The following is a 17,113-nucleotide window of genomic DNA, read 5'->3' on the forward strand; positions in this document are numbered from 1 at the left end:
ACATCTTCATGCATCTCGCACCATTGCACACCTCTCTGTGCCACCTAGCACTGTGCAAAACACTTGTGCCTCTCGCATTGCTGCAGCCTGCATGCTATGCGCTGTCCTGGGATTCCTTGCACTGTCACTCTCTCTGCCGCTCCATCCGCATCTGTCTCTACCCAATTAATCAGTTCCTGCCAGTCCACATCGGGGCTCCCGTAGCAAGGTCTCATCCAAGAGGTTGGGTACCTCAAGGATCCCGCCCCTCCTCCTTGGGACGATCAATCCACATCACCCCACCTCCTACCTGGAGGTATGGCTGCATGCGATCCCTCAGCCCACCTGGCTCGAAGTTTCCCCCTACTAGAGGTCTCTGCATGAGTAGATGTCTCTACTTGATCTCCTCTCAGCTTCCCTTGTTGTGGCTGCTCCACAACCTCCTGAAGCTGTTGCACCAATCGTGGCTCCTCCACAATCGTTTGAGACTTCTTCTGGCTCTGCATGTTGAGAGGTAATATACGCTCCCTCTCAACCACCAAGTCTCCATCAGTTTCCTCGCTGCTCAAGGCTTTTCATGCATCTTGAACCTCAAGAGCATACAGGTTCTTGACCCGTGAACCAATCTGCTTCACCTGTCTAGTGATGATGTGTCTAAGGAAAACCTTTCCCTTACTGAAGACTACATCATAGCCTCTGTCTTCCAGCATCGCGATCGACACCAAGTTTCTCTTCAGTCCTGGTACATACTTGACATCGGTCAAGGTAAAGCGAGCTCCATGTTCTCTCTGAAAAATAATCGTGCCTACACCTAAGACACTATACTTCTCATCATTACCCATCCCTATGAGTATCTGGAGATCTTTCTCCTCCAAAGTACTGAACAAACTTTTGTCACCGGTCATGTGGAAAGAAGCTCCACTGTCAAGAAACCAACCACTTCCCACCATGGATGAAACCATGCATGCGAAGAGTGTGAAGTCCAACTCAAACTATGAAGCAAGTGAGGCTGCCTCACCTTCAGATCCTTCCCCGGATCCCTTCTTGGACTTCTTCTTTGGGCAATTAGTAGCATAATGGACCAACTCATAACAACGAAAGCATCTCACCTTCGACTTGTCAACCTTCTTCACATCATTGGAAGAACTGGATTCAGAAAGAGAAACCTTCCCCTTCCCCTTCTTCGCCTTACTCGCTAAGGCACAGTTCTCCTCATCATGCATATATGAAGAACTGTCTCTGGTGCGCCGTCTAATCTCCTCTTGCACAAGATCCGACCAAAGTCTCTCCCATCCTGGCAATTTCTCCCGACCATTAACAAAGTCCTGATAGGAATGCCAACTCTTCGGAAGAGCAAGGAGAGCCAAGCTCACCAAGTCCTCATCATTGATAGTCACCCCCACACTTCCCAGCTCATCCTGGCATTGGGTGAACTTCGTGAGATACTGGGGCATACTGTCTCCATTCTCACACTTACATGTTTCTGAGTTTATCCTTGAGCGCCATTCCACCAGCTCAAAACTCAACTGCTTCTGATCTAAAATTCGTGAGAACAAAGTATTTCTTGTACAGAGATCGACTGTATGGGCATTCACCGGATATCTCACCTTCCAAAAGAAGGATGAATCTAGAAGCTACCTGGCCCGATTACAGACTCTGCCTGAAGAAATAAAATGTAAACACTTTCTGAATAATAGATCCGATGATCAATCCTCGCTTTGATATCCTGTAGAACTTTTTCTACAAATCAACCAGCTCTGATACCATGTAGAAATTTTGAATAATATGACACATATTCACAGAGATTATCCCGATTATACACTATTGCAGAATACATGCATAATACATAACCTCCTCTATGTTGATCATCAATTTACAGAAGCAGAAACAATAACATGCGCACATAGAAGCATCAATCACACATATCAACACAGTATTTTCCCGAGGAAAGCATCTCGCTAAAAACCCCAACTATCTGTATATTATATTGATTGAGAACATGTAACAAACATAGTACAATACTCCTCACAAGTACTCAGTACTATCTCCACCTGTTACATACAATACAGCTCAGATCTGATCTCCAAATCTCCCCCGCTGCTTTGCCTGCCTCCACTGCACAATACCTGCCGAGAATGAATGAGAATGGCTGAACCAAACTCGTTTTTACCTCAAGATAATCACCCACACTGGGAATGACATGAGCACAAGCTATATTTCACTTGGTATTGGCCCACACTATGCAGAGATCATTGGCATAACTCAATCCCATGCATGTGCACAATCTCATGCACAAATGATAGCAATCTCAACCTCTAACACCTGTCTCCATTGAACTGTACATGCACTGAGTTAACTGATGTATTCTTCATTTGCATTATGAGTTAATAATTAGTGAATTAATTAATAACTAATTCACACAACTCATCACTTAGTCTATTGATCAGTTAGACTAAATACAACTAGTTCAACTAAGTCAAACTGAACACAACTCCATTAACTGCTCATCCAACTCCACAGAACTCAACCACATGAGTTCTAACTGATGTCCTGCATGTAATAGCTCAACTAACACATAAGAAAAACGTATTTCCTTTTGTCAGCTGCATGTGCCACATCTGTAGCTCAAACTGAAGTGCTCCAAGAGGATAAGATAAAGTTTATAGTCTAAATATTATTATGAGACAATAATATTTGACTTTTCTATTTTTGACTAGCAGTCTAAAAATAGACTCTGATCACTCCTGCTGTGATCCAAAAATAGACTTTGCGCCATAATTTGCCTGCGGGCCCACTTAGTAAAGGCGATTCCTTGCCACTAAGCTCCATCATCTTGTTGCATTCTCAACAAGCATTTCTTGTTGCACACTTTTCAACACTTTCAACTACCCAAGATAATCTCAACGGAGATATAAATAGTGGTACTTAACAATTAATTGGAGGTAATTAGGGGGAATTATGTGGTGAAGGGTAATTAAGGGTAAAATATTAGTGATCAACTAGAGGAAATTATGGGTAATTCAAAGTAAATTACATCATTGTGAGGTGTTGATTAGTATTAATTAGTGGTCATTTATGAGTAGCTAGTGGTCAATTAGGGGCTAATTGGAGGTAATTAGTAAGTAATTAGTGGTAATTATGGTTTATTAAGGGTTAATTATGGGGTAAATAGGGATTAATTATTTCCTAACTAGGGTTTCAATTTCCCTAACTTGAAAAAATTCCCTACAAAATAGATTTAGGAGTTGTGCTTTGAAAACCACTTTTAAATGTCATGAAAATTGAAATTTTGAAGTTTTTCGTTTAAAAACTATGGGAATTGAAGTTTTTCTTTCAAAAACTATGGGAATTGAAGTTTTGAAGTATATTGTGCCATGAACTTTCCCCTTAACGTTGTGAGAATTGAAGTATTCAAGGTGCTTTTGTACAATTTATCTCTAAAATTTCCATTCTTTTGAATTTTATGGTTCATTTATGAAGCCCACTCCTAAACCACTACCTACAGGCCTCCCTCTGCTCCTGACACTCCCTCGACCCCGACGACCGCGACTCCTTCCACGACGGTTGTCCTCATCCTCAGCTGATTCTTCCGAATCCTCCTCTGTATCTCCCCTGGCACCCAATGGAGCATGACTCCGCTTACATATCCCAACCTTTCCGCCCGAGGTTGGTCGCTGTTCCTCCTCAGCAAGATAATCCCGGATATCAAAGTCATCCGAGTCTTCCGGGATGTTGAGGTAAATGCGATACGACGGTTCCTCATCCACATTCTTCCCTTTCGCCTCCTTACTCACACTCTGGCTGCGCGTGCGCCTTCCCTCACCGCGTTCTGGGTTTACTGCCATAATTTTTAGCAGTAATTTGGTGAACCTTCTAATAAACTCTCCCACTTTCGCAATACTGTACTCAGACAGATGAGCTAAGCCTCCCCCCCTCGCTTGACTGTTATACACTCGCAAATTGAGCCTTTGTCTACAGGCAAGCAGCAATAAGACCTTTCTCCCTCTACATGCATGCAAGATTAGCGCACTGCTCCATCTCCAGGCATGCAACATTATAACCCCGCTCGACCACCTTTCCTCCTTACTGCTTGGGTACTCCCAAACCTGCTCATTATTACACGTCTCAGGTCTTGGATCGTGATGTGATACTATCCCTGTCCCTCTGACGCCACCGCTCCACCACCTCGATACCTGACCCATTTTCCTTCTTGAAATGATCATCTCGTTCAAAGCCTTAGTATATTTACTCCACCTGAATTGAATTCGGACGGCATTGTTCTTCATATCCCCGGTGCTACCATTAATGAACCTGTCCTTTCCCCCCCAATCCATTATGAGTATGCAGCTAAGCAGTCCTGTCAAGCGTGATCGCCTCATCATTATCTTGTCTTAAAATGGATGATAACTCAGTCCACCGTGGATCCTCCTGGAATACTGACCAACTACCGTCCATCGCCCTATTCGGCTCTCCACATGCCCAGTTTGCTAAGTAATCAGCAGCCCTATTACCACGCCTCAACACATGGGTGAATGTAATATAGTCAACCGTCCGCATCAGCCCTTCTATGTCCTGTATTATCGCTGCGGTCCTCCAGCTTTTCGCCACATGGTCCCAGCTTTTGCCGCCTCTCAATTTCTTTAACATTTCAATCACAAGTTGGGAATCACCTTCAATATCGAGGTTTCGATAACCATTTCTTGCTGCAATTCGCAATCCATGATAGACCCCCCATAATTCGGCTTCATTATTGGACATTTCTCCTCCCCATTCTGCATATGCCCACCTTGAAATCCCTCTACAATCACGAAAAATACCGCCCCATCCTGCTTCCCCAGGATTGCCCTTTGATGCGCCATCGAAGGACAACTTAATTCTGCTGTCTCCTGGGAAACGAAAATGATTTGGGCTCTGCATGCGATACCTATTACGCCTGTCAGTGTTGGGATATAACATTGTATAGTCAATATTCAATTTAGATAGTATTCGCTGCTCGTCCAAGTTTAATTTCCAGTCATCTTCACTCCAGGGTTCAGATAAGATCGTCTCTTTGATCGATCGGCAGACTGCGTCCCAAATTATTGATTCATGGCAACATCTGTCTCTGAAAATTCGACGATTCCGTTCTTTCCATACCACTATTAAAAGAGTAAATCATTATAATATTTTAGAGAAAATTTCATCTTATGCATTTATTATACAACAACAAAATGTTGCCTCCCAAAGACTTTTTATTCATTCGTTTTCATTCTTAAGGTGTCAGGTTATTACTCTTATTTTTATGATATTTAATATATAACATTACCATAAATCTACATGCCTCCCGGCCATTGCAGGGCAGAATCTCGTTCCTGCTGTAAAATAAACATGGAAATTTACAACAGATAGATGCAGACTACAGAGTAAAACGAGAATGGTGCTATCACTAAACAGTAGGTCTGATGAGCTCTGGATTTCCTGATTAATTCAAAGCTCTTGCAATGATTTGGTCTTTCATAAATGGTGCTTGCTTTCATCGAAATGCAGAATTTTCCCAACATTATCCCTCACTGCAGAATGGATTCGAGCTCGGATCCCATCATGTCTCTCTCGAATTTTTTAGTGGATGGAGAAACAGCTTTCATGGTGCCATCTGATACATACGGAATCGCTCCCACCCAACTCACGTTCTTTCTCATCGATGCTTTCACAAATTCCCTGCACGGCTCTCCTCTACTGGTGATGGTGTCATGATCGTGATGGTGTCATGATAATGGTAGAATCTCATCAAACCCTCTGTAGTATTAATATAACTATTTTATATTTTTATATATATAATTTTAGAGGTTAGATATTAAATATAAATAATTTTTAAATTTTATTTTTTAGATTATAATTTTGTTATCGATAATATTTTTTTTGGGGAATTTTATTGGAGTTGTCTATAATGCGACTTTTTGAAGATTCCGGTGACGGAATCCGGCGGAAGAATTGAGGTCAAATCTTGATTTCTTGCTGTTAAAATGGTTTTTTAACTGCATATTTGGATTCAGCACCCTGAAAAACCCCTGGGACGCTTTCATTGTGCAGAAACTAGCTATCAAACTTGCGATTCCAATAATTCCTGCCGGATTTCGACCGGAAAAATCCGCCGGAAAAGCTTTCAAAAAGTCGCGTTATAGACAACTGCAATTTTATTTATTTATTATTAGGGATTTACCAATTATTAAGAGGGATCAAATTTCTTTTGACTTTAAAAGAGGTTTGCATTTCAAGAGATTTGGTCTTTTTTGGTGTTTTATAGATCGAGAGTTAAGATGGATCCAGGTTGATTTTATTATTAATTATAATTATAATTATAAATTTTATTTTTAGTTTTATGTAGTTTGACTCAATCAAAATATTTGATTATTATCATTATTTATTTTTTAATTTTATTTTACATTATAGCATTTCCACATATTGGGTTGGAGAGCGCCTCTCTAGGCAATTACTTTTAACGTTATAACAAGATTCTTAATCATGAATATTTACTCCCATTTTACCATATATATTATTAAGTTGTAAATAGGATTTGTTACAATACCATGTATTAATACCATGGCTTTTCAATATCACTTGCTCAAAAACCATAATTCATTTCAAAATCGAAGTAAACATTTCTACATGGACTCAAATAAAAAATAATAGAAAGTTAAAAGTATTTTTTTGGAAGAGTGCTCTTTAGCCCAATATATATAGATATTGTAATGCCTGGTAAACATTTTAACTCAATCAAACAATCAAAATAAAAATATAAAAGATTCATAGTAATAAATATCAATAAAACATTTTGATTTGTTCAAATTACATAAAGTTTTAATAAAATAAAACAATAATTAATAATTAACAAGTATATTTATAATTATAATTATGGTTTAAAAAAAATGTTCCTAATGTTTTTGACATTTTCTTTAGATTTTCTACTTTACAAACAACACATTCTTTAGATTTTCTACTTTACAAACAACACATACATTATTGAGAACACCTAAATTATATTATATAAATACTTATAATTTAAAAGTATTGCATTTTTATTTTTTATTAGTCTTATTTTTTGATTAATTTGAATGTCTGTTTTTTTTTTCAAAATTTTAAATCTATTTATGTATTCATATATTTTTGTCTTTTCTTATTCATAATTTCTGAATGTTTTTTTTTTCTAAATCTATTTATCCACTAAAAAAATATTAGTGCAATTAAAAAACGGAAAAAGAAAAAAAAAAATTGTAAAACAATTATATTTTTATAAGATTCTAATAACATTTCAATTTGAAATTACACTTAGCAATTTGAAATAAACCATGAGGACCACTCCATGCCAGCGAAGTTAGCAAATACCAATAAATCCAGACCCAGGAACCCAGAAAAAACTCAAAGCACAATTAAAAAAAACTCCGTAAAATGCTCAGCCAAGAGTTATACAATGCCAATCACGTGAGGCAAGCATCAAACAGTCAGTATAGAGCCATAGATAGCACGTAAACACCCCAACATATACGCCGACCGCCGTGAGAGGACGACCGCTCACGTTAACCAGGAGATAAAAGAGATACCGCCCTGAAACCTTAACTGAAACCCCGTTAACCAGGAGATAAAAGAGATACCGCCCTGAAACCTTAACTGAAACCCCGCTCAGTCATCGTCATCGCCCACCTTGTCTTCAATCTCTTAATTCTCAAAGTGGGAAAAAAATTAATGTTAAAGTGTCCTAATTTTTTATTCTTTTCAAAACATTAAAAAATTATTAATTCTTATTTTCTAATTGTCCAAATTTTATAGTATACATTTATTTCATCTTCAAAATTATCAATATAACATAAATATTATATAAAGTTATTAACATTTTAAATATTTAAAAAATTATTGCTAAACATTTTAGAATTTCCTTATTAAAGAAATTTACCGAAATTTCATCCTTAAATTTTTTATTAATTATTTATATAATAAAACTTATTAAATCTTTTAATTTACCATTATCCTACTTCAACTTTGCTCTTTAATTGCTCGGTGCGCATATGTGGCAATTCAATCTCATCTTCTTAACTTTTATACTTTAACATTTTATTTATATATTTTACACAGTTTATATAAAATTATATACAACAAAAGTATGATTAAGTGTAAAGATGATAATATCTAAAAAGTTGTTGGAATAGAGTTAATGGATCCAAGGTGGTTAAGTACATGTCATGAAACACATAGGGAGCGTTGGATTATCCAAAAGCCAATAATCTCCCTCGAGCGCAAGTCGAGTGTGATTCTAACTAGATCTTTGGCGCTGATACCACTTGTTGGCATCACTATCTCTGATATTATTTGTTGGAATCACAATTGCCGTTACACCAAAAGCCAAAAGTGTTAGTAAACGGACACATCACGAGAGTTAACCGATCCTCGAGAAGTGGTTAAACACATGTCATGAAACACACAAGGAGCTAGATTATCTAATCCCAACAAAAGTTGCTAAATGTTGTATAAATTAACTAACACTCAACTCATGGCCATAAAGAGTATTAAGAAGTTTCGGTAGTGTGCCACAAAAATCAAATTTTGATGAAGACTTTATATCGCTCACATTTATAATGTGCAATATCGTTGTTTTATTATAGATTTAAAACTAGTTTAATTGATTTTAAATTCAAATTTACTGATTATTAAGAGATCAGTTTAGAGAGTTGAGATGAATTTAAAGTAATAATTTTACATTTTATAATAAAAAAATTTAAGCTTTCATTTCATCTTAACAAATATTATAAGCAAAATCATGAGTTCTCAAAACCTAAATCAAAAAATCACTTTTTAATTTAATTTAATTTTTATTTTACCTGCTCAAAATATTTAGATAACATATTATAACAAAACATTACAAATACGTCTTCTATATAAAACTTGAAAACACCCATTAACACAATTAATAATCATTTTTAATTAATATAATATAATTTATCAAATTTGAAAAGTACTCCAACATAATTTTCTTATCAAATTTAAGAAGTCGTCGAAATAAAATTTTGTTGTGACCATACCTCATGAATCTCTATATGGAGATTTAATTATTAAAATAATATTTTATTGAATTTTATTTTTATATAAAAAAATAGAAAATAAATATGAATGTAATATTATAATAATCAATTTATATTTGTGTTAAATTTTCAATTTATATATGTGTTAAATTTTTTAAGTTTGAAATTTTTTAATTTCATGTGATGTATTACTTTTTTCATATTAAAAAAATTACATATTAATATAAGTTTCTTTTAAATTCATTAGTTTAATTTTTTTAAGATGTTATTAATTACATAGGTATATATATATTTAGTTATTTATTAAAATACTTTTGACCATAAATTAAAATAATGATTCAAAATCATAATCATTATATGTGAGAATTTCATATTTAAATTTAATTAATAAGCATATAAAAATAATATATTTAATATATATATTTTTCTAAGTTATATATCTCTCTATTTTGGGAGAAGCTCAATTAGTGATGGAATAATGTGGAATCTGTGCAAAATGAGAGATCCATGGTTGCCCGTTTACGGAGAGGAGGAGAGGCCCTAAACCTTTGAACCCCTAAAGGTTTACTTAATACACAAAGAAATTTGATCTCTCTAGATTCTTGATTCTTGGTAGTTCGAGAGTTAAGATGGATATATATTGATTATTAATGAGTGGTTCTCATTAAATATTTTAAAACCTTCTTTCAAGTACACTTACTCATAAATTGATTTTTTTTTAATTATCTTTTTCAAAGTAGTAAAACCTATAATAACTCAGTTGTGAAAGCAACATTGGGACAACAATTACTTCTTGTTATCCTCAAATGCACTTGTGTACATTTATTCATAAATTGATTTTTTTTTTTAATTATTTTTTTAAAAGTAGGAGAAACTATCCTAACTCAGTTGTCAAAACAGTAGTGGGACAATCATTATTGGTTGTTATTCTCAAATGCACTAGTTGTTATCGGCAAATGTAAAATGAGTCATCAACATTATTCAAGGAAAACCACTATCAACAAATGCAGGATGACTCATCAATATTATTCAAGGAAAACCACGACACTCACTAGTGATCCATAAAAAACAATTTTTTATTCTTATAAAATGCCTCTAAATTTTAAGCTATTAAATTATTTCTTTACTAAACAAAAACATTTTCAAAATATACTCGAATCATAAATTAAAATTATTTTGACATGGAATTAGACTTAAATAAAAAAGTAACATTTAAACCATTGACCAATAAAACTGTAAATATAAAATACAATACAAACATATTCAAATCATAAATTAAAATTATATTGACATGGATTAGTCTTAAATAAAAAAATAACATTTAAAGCATTGACCAGTAAAACTGTAAATGTAAAATTCAATACAATAGTATCTCAAAGCTGAGTTCAATATCCTCGGTGGTGTCCTAAAGGTGAATTTTATTTACTGAAATCCAAAGGGTTGAAGTTTTAAACCAATGGAAGCATGAGGGTCCATATGATTGATGTAGATAGGATTGTAGGATAACAGTTTTTAACCATGGCTGAATGATTAATCTATTTTATGAATCGAAAATGGTAAATCATGCTCGTGTTGTATGACGCAATTGAATTTTAGAGTTGTAGACGATTAGGTGAAAAAATATGTTGGGGTGACGAGTGGATAATTATATATTTTAATTTTTTTATAAAATTGATAAAATAAATATAAATGAGAGATAAAGATGAGTTTCCATATATGTTAAAGAATATAATACAAATCACATTCATATAAATCTTGTGATTGAATATCTGGCGGGTTATTTCGATGGTGCATCACAAAATTGCAATTGTGGATGTGGCTTTATATTATACATCAATCCAGAATTGTCATACCATGTCTACTGGGCCGAGCGGGGCGCGGCTTGGCACCAACAATAAAGCAGAAGCTATAGCATTATGGGGTTTCTTGTGATTTATTCATTTCCTAGATATACTATCTATATATTTAGGGAAACTCAAAGATGATTATTAATTATATAGGGAAAAAGCCACTGTATAAAAGCCCTCTCTCCATGGCTGGCTATAGCAGATCAAGACTCTATGGCACCCCCTAACTCAATCCTCCATCCATCACATATGCAGAAAATTCAATATGGAGGTGGATAATTTATCCAAACTGGGCATTCGGGAGGTTATGGACGGTCTCCATGTGAACATTAAAATGGAGGAAATATGGCATGATGTTGGGACTATGAAAATACCAGGATAAGGGTTATCAACATAAGAAATATGGCATGATGTTGGGACTATGAAAATACCAGGATAAGGGTTATCAACATAAGAAATATGGCATGATGTTGGGACTATGAAAATACCAGGATAAGGGTTATCAACATGGTTTTTTGACTGCTGCTCACAGCATATATGTTGTCTCATTTCCTTTTTTTTTTACATGTTGAGTGGATACTACAGGCAATGATAGCTTTTCTTTTATAGTATGTCACAAGTGCTTATATTTAGTTTTGACTGTCAGTTACTGGACTGATCTGAAATACTAGATACTACATAGCAGAATGACCCATGATGATATAGATAACAAAACATTGATTTAAAATTTAAATTCCACTTTTGTAACATATAATGTCATAACAATTTGCGAAAAATTTCTGGCAATACTATTGATAGTAGAACAGAAAATGAAATGAAACCGATCATATTCAAAGCGAGGATCTCGTGGTGTCAAAGACATTACAAAGTGAGGTGAGAGTGATCTGTGAACAAATGATGGCGAGGAGCAGCAAAGTCCACTCAAAATGAAATTCATACTTTACAAAAGAATACAGTACCATAAATCTACATGCATCGACCATGCCGGGGCAGGGCAGGGCAGGGCAGGGCAGAATCCCGCCCCTGCGGTAAACAAGCATGGAAATTTACAAGAGATAGATGCAGGCTCAAGAGTTAGAAAGAATGGTACGATCACTAAACACTAAGTCTGATGAGCTCTGGATTTCGGCCTGATCAAATCAAAGCTCTTGCAATGATTTGGTCTTTCATAAATGGCACTTGCTTTTATCAATTTGCAGAATTTTCCCAACATAATCGCTCACTGCTGAATGGATGCGAGCTGGGATCCCATCATGTCTCTCTCGAATTTTTTAATGGATTGAGCAACAGCTTTCATGGTGCCATCATATACATGCGGAATGCCTCCCACCCAACTCACGTTCTTTCTCATCGATGATTTCACAAATTCCCTGCACGGCTCTCCTCTACTGGTGATGGTGTCATGATAATGATAGAATCTCATCAAACCCTCTGTCTTGTGCTGTGTTTTCCCCATCACATTCTCAGACATGTGAACGCCAGTTGCGTACACATTTCTTGCCTGCACTGCATACTTACGATCTCTCCTTATGCCTCTCTTCACATCCCTGAATAATAACTTTTCAAATCCCCATTCCCTGCGCAACAGAATTATCACATTGAATTTCAAACCCCAAAAACATATTCGAATTTTTTCTTCGGATTAATAGAAACCATAATGACTATTACCTGGAATAAGTACTGTTAGCCGAGATGCTGTGCAGTTTATTCTGCAAGCAGAGCTTGTTAGACATGGAATATTGCTCAATGGTGAATTGGGTATAGCCAGAGAGCTCATTCAACACATATTGCAGTGTTTTCCGCGGAGGAATATAGAGATACTCATCTACATCGAAGAAAAAAGTCCAATTCGCCATGAATTTGTACCTGTGCAAACAATCGTTCACAATGAGGAACTGATTATGGTAATACCCGTCATATTGTTCCTGCTCTGTTACATCCTGCAACGTCACACGACCTGCTCGAATCCATGGCTCCAACGCCTTTCTAACTTGGGAATGGATTCCACCAGCATCGTGAAAAACAAAGTGCGATCTAGGGCCAAAGAATTTGGCATGATAAGCCATCCACTCTCTCATTCTCTGAGGATTCAGGTCACCGTACAGCGAGGAACCACAGTAGACGTAATCATATGGGGGAGCCTGACTGTAAACAGAGGCATTGTAGGTACCTTTTTGTTCTGTGACAGCAACGATTCTCTCAGCTTTCCCAAATTTGTTGCCATGGAGTGCATGAAGAATGAGCTCTCCACCACTACCATCAGTGCCCACACTCTGAGAAAAAGTACAGTTGATAACCACGACTGTGTAAACTCGGCCATAGCCCCAGTCTGGGAGCATTCTGTGGGCCTTGCCCTTTATTGATCTTCCAGATGACGCAGTTTTGGGGATCCATTCGCATTCAAATCTTGGCTTCCCAAAAATATGGAGAGGCTTGGAAGCAAGCCCGACTACAGCAAACGTAGCAGGACCTCCTCTGTATGCCCCCATGTGGATAAACAAGTATGCAGCAGTTCCATATGGGCGAAACGCCCTCTTGTTCGGATCTTCTTCCACATGAATTAACTCAGTGCTTCTAGTGGTGCTGTTCAATATGGCTATGCTAGAATTATGAATAATACTGGACTTGACCATCTCCTTCACCTCTGTTGCTCTGAATTCGAAACTGAATGCACCCGCCTTCGAATCTGCCTGAAGAAATGCTCCTGCTCCTGTGAATTTACAAGAGAAGAAATCGTGTCGGCCAAATGGCATAAATTGGTCTGCTATAAGCAGAATCCCCATGACCACAATGGCCCTAGTCAGAATTTTGGCCTCCAAGCGACCTGAAATAAATCGAGGCGGCACTCGAACTTTCCTTTCTTTGTGTTTCCCCATAGCAGAAACCCCAACACAAGGACTTTCTGGAGTCCTCCTCAATGAATTAAAGCGGAGCCAGACATGTCCGATGACAGGAATAAGCCAATCGTGTACAAACCAAACTCTTTTTGTTTTCGTTTTCAAAAAATTAGTTTGACAAAGTACGGTACGAAGTTTCAGAAAATTGTAAATCTTCATTATCTAAATTTCCTAACCTACTTTATCAAACTATGGAGTAGAAGAGGGCATTTGCTACGCAATTAAGAATATATATATATATATATATACATCATGACGTAAAAGAGATTTCTCAGCACTTAAAGTCATTTGTAAAATCATTGTTTTACTGTAAATTTAAAAGCTTAAATCTTTTAATTTACCATTATCCTACTTCAACTTTCCTCGTTAATTACTCAGCGCGCATTATTTATACCCATGAATTTGGTCACATAGTTAGATCTTTCTCAATTCAATCTCACCTTGTATACTTTTTCATTATATAAAAATTATTTTCCCAAAGCGTTATATAAAAATTATATACAACAAACAAAGGTATGATCAAGTGCAAAGATAATATTACACAAAAGCTGCTGGGTGTTGTATAAATTGACTACCACTCAACTTATGGGCCATTCGAAATTGACTTTATTGATTCTGAATTTAATGGTTTATTAATGCCTTTATACGAAATCGTGTCACAAAATTCAAACTTTGATGGAGGCTTTGATATCAACCCTCATTTTTCGACCCGATAAAGTAACATTATAATTTCCAGGAAAATGTGGTTGCTTCATTATGGATTAGTAATCGTTTTTGTTGGTATTGCGGAACGCTTTTCCTTATCGTAAAAGAGAATTTATATTTTGTTGTGACCATGCCTAATGAATCTATATATGTAGATTCAATTATTAAAATAATATTTTATTGGATTTTAATTTTTTTAACGTTTTTTATTTTTAAAAATAAAAAATAAATATGAAGATAGTATTAATATAATTAATTTAGATTTATTTTAAATTTAGATGAGAAGAATTAAATTTTTTAATATACAATTATTTTTAGTGATTGTGTTGAGAATCGTTCTACACTAGGCATTAGATGTGAGAATAGCTCTACAATAGGCATTAGATGTGATGCTAGACATTACATATAAACAATTTTTAAAATTTAATTGCTTTATATTGTAATTTTGTTATTCATAATATTTTTCTTTTAGGGAAGAGAATTGTACATGATAGTTAGTTAGTTATTTATCATTAGAGATCTATCAAGCGCTAATAAGGATCAAATCTCTTTTCACTCTAAAAAAGATTTGCATCTCAAGAGATTTGGCCACTTTGTTTGATAGATCCAGAGTTAACATAGATCTAGGATAGTTTTATTATTAATTATAATTATAATTATTAATTTTATTTTTAGTTTTATATAATTTGACCAAATCAAAATGTTTTTTCATCATTATCATTATTTGTTTTTAAATTGTATTTTAATTTTATTTTGACCAAGTCAAAATATTTACAAGGCATTAAAACATTTCCACATATTGGACTGGAGAGCGCCTCTCTAGACAATTAATTTTAACATTATAACCAAATTCTTAACTATGAATAATAAAATAATAATAATAAATATCAATAAAACATTTTGATTTTCTCAAATTACATAAAATTAAAATAAAATAATAATTAACAATTATATTTGTAATTATAATTATTGTAAAAAAAAGATAAGAATTTTTAATTTCTTTTACATCTTTTTACTTTACAAACAACACATACAATAACAAATACAATATTGAGATCATCTTAATTATATTCTATAAATGCCCATAATTTAAAGGTAGTGCATTTTTTAATCTTTTCTTACCCATATATTCAAATTAATTTGACTATATGTCATTTTTCAAAGTTTTAAATTCATTTATGCATTCATATATTTTTGTCCTTTCTTAGGCATAATTTCCAATGAATTTGGATTTTTGCATGATTTCCCATAAATTTAAATGTTTTGGGTTTTTTTAGCTCAAAATCGATTCTATACGTTAAAAAATATTTCCATATTTAAAAAAAAAAAAAAACACTAGTAAAAATTAAAACAATTACACTTTCTCCTTATAAATGAAGTTCTAATAACATTTCAATTCGAAAATAAAGTAGTTATAGATGAAATATATTTTTTGGCGATATTTTTTCTGGTTAATTTTAATCAAAATCCAAGAGACTTTTAAAAAAATGAGTTTAAGTTGTTTAATCTGTAGAATTCGAGTGACCCAAAGAGTTTTTCAGAGTATGTATGTATTATGCATTCAAAAGTACATTTTAAATAACAAAAAATCATATTCTTCCTTGAAATTATTTTGCCAAATTTTAATGATAAAATCTATTTCGTCTATAAATTAAACTAATCCATTTAAAATTACACTTAGCTTTATAAAAAAAAATATTTTAATGATACAAATATCTAATTAATATTTAAAATAATATATTAATAATACATAAAATAAAATAATAAATATTTACTAAATTTTAAATTATTAATATATTTTTTAATCAATATACTCCTAACCCATTAAAAATAATTTTATATGCCAATAAATTTTTAAATAATTAAAAATATTACGTCAGAATTCATTTATCTAAAACTTTTAAACCTTACCTCTATTACTTATTTTATTTTTTCTGCTCAAATAATAATCCAAAAATGTACCAAGTTAGAAAATAAAGGCTATTGATTATGAAAATTCATACATTAATTCATCCATTGGTAAGTAATGTCCACAATCACCTAGGGGAACTTGCCACTATCTGTTATCCGAAGAGAGAGTTGCAGGTCAGTCAACGTTACTCCACGTCCCTTCATTTCATTATGCCCCACGATCAGGGAAAATTTTAACAACCCCTCTAAATTTATAAATATAATAAATGGGCGAATCTCCATGGTATATAGGAAAAATGGAAGGCAATTTTATCAATAATATAATATGTATATATAATTTTTTGGCGAATCTCTCACCAGGCATGGCGAATATTTTACTCAAGTATAAAATCTTGTAAGATCTTGGCGAGTCTTTCACTAAATAATAAAACTTTGTAAAGTCCTAGTGAATCTTAGCATAGGCTACATGCTCGTTTAATTCCCCCATTTAAATAGGCTACATTCCAGGTGAATACCATGGGTCAATACCATGTGTCATTTTGGTGAATACCATGGGTCAATACCATGTGCCATTTTTATTTTTATTAATTCTAATATTAGGTTAATACTAGTTTTTTGCATGGTATTAATAACAATCTAGTCCATGGTATTTGTCCCATAGTATTTTGGCCATAGGTTTCACCTAAATATAACCCATTTTTTGAGTGTTCGTAAATATAAGGTG

At 34.3% G+C, this 17,113-nt stretch overlaps 1 protein-coding gene across 1 annotated transcript; it reads right to left on the reverse strand.

Annotated features, from left to right (window-relative positions):
• Positions 1-11,705: 11,705 nt before the first annotated feature.
• Positions 11,706-13,748, reverse strand: LOC149234712 (galactan beta-1,4-galactosyltransferase GALS1-like). Its single transcript, XM_089461234.1, has 2 exons — positions 12,545-13,748; positions 11,706-12,453 (listed from the first exon to the last, which is right to left on the reverse strand). Exons 1-2 carry the CDS (start codon positions 13,657-13,659, stop codon positions 12,096-12,098), a joined length of 1,473 nt encoding a protein of 490 aa, XP_089317360.1. The 5' UTR covers positions 13,660-13,748; the 3' UTR covers positions 11,706-12,095.
• Between the last annotated feature and the right edge of the window lie 3,365 nt (positions 13,749-17,113).

The sequence above is a fragment of the Pinus tabuliformis genome, chromosome 8 (genome assembly GCF_031772625.1).
Source record: "Pinus tabuliformis cultivar Carrire ecotype Pingquan chromosome 8, CPIR1, whole genome shotgun sequence".
In the NCBI taxonomy this organism is placed as follows: domain Eukaryota; kingdom Viridiplantae; phylum Streptophyta; class Pinopsida; order Pinales; family Pinaceae; genus Pinus; species Pinus tabuliformis.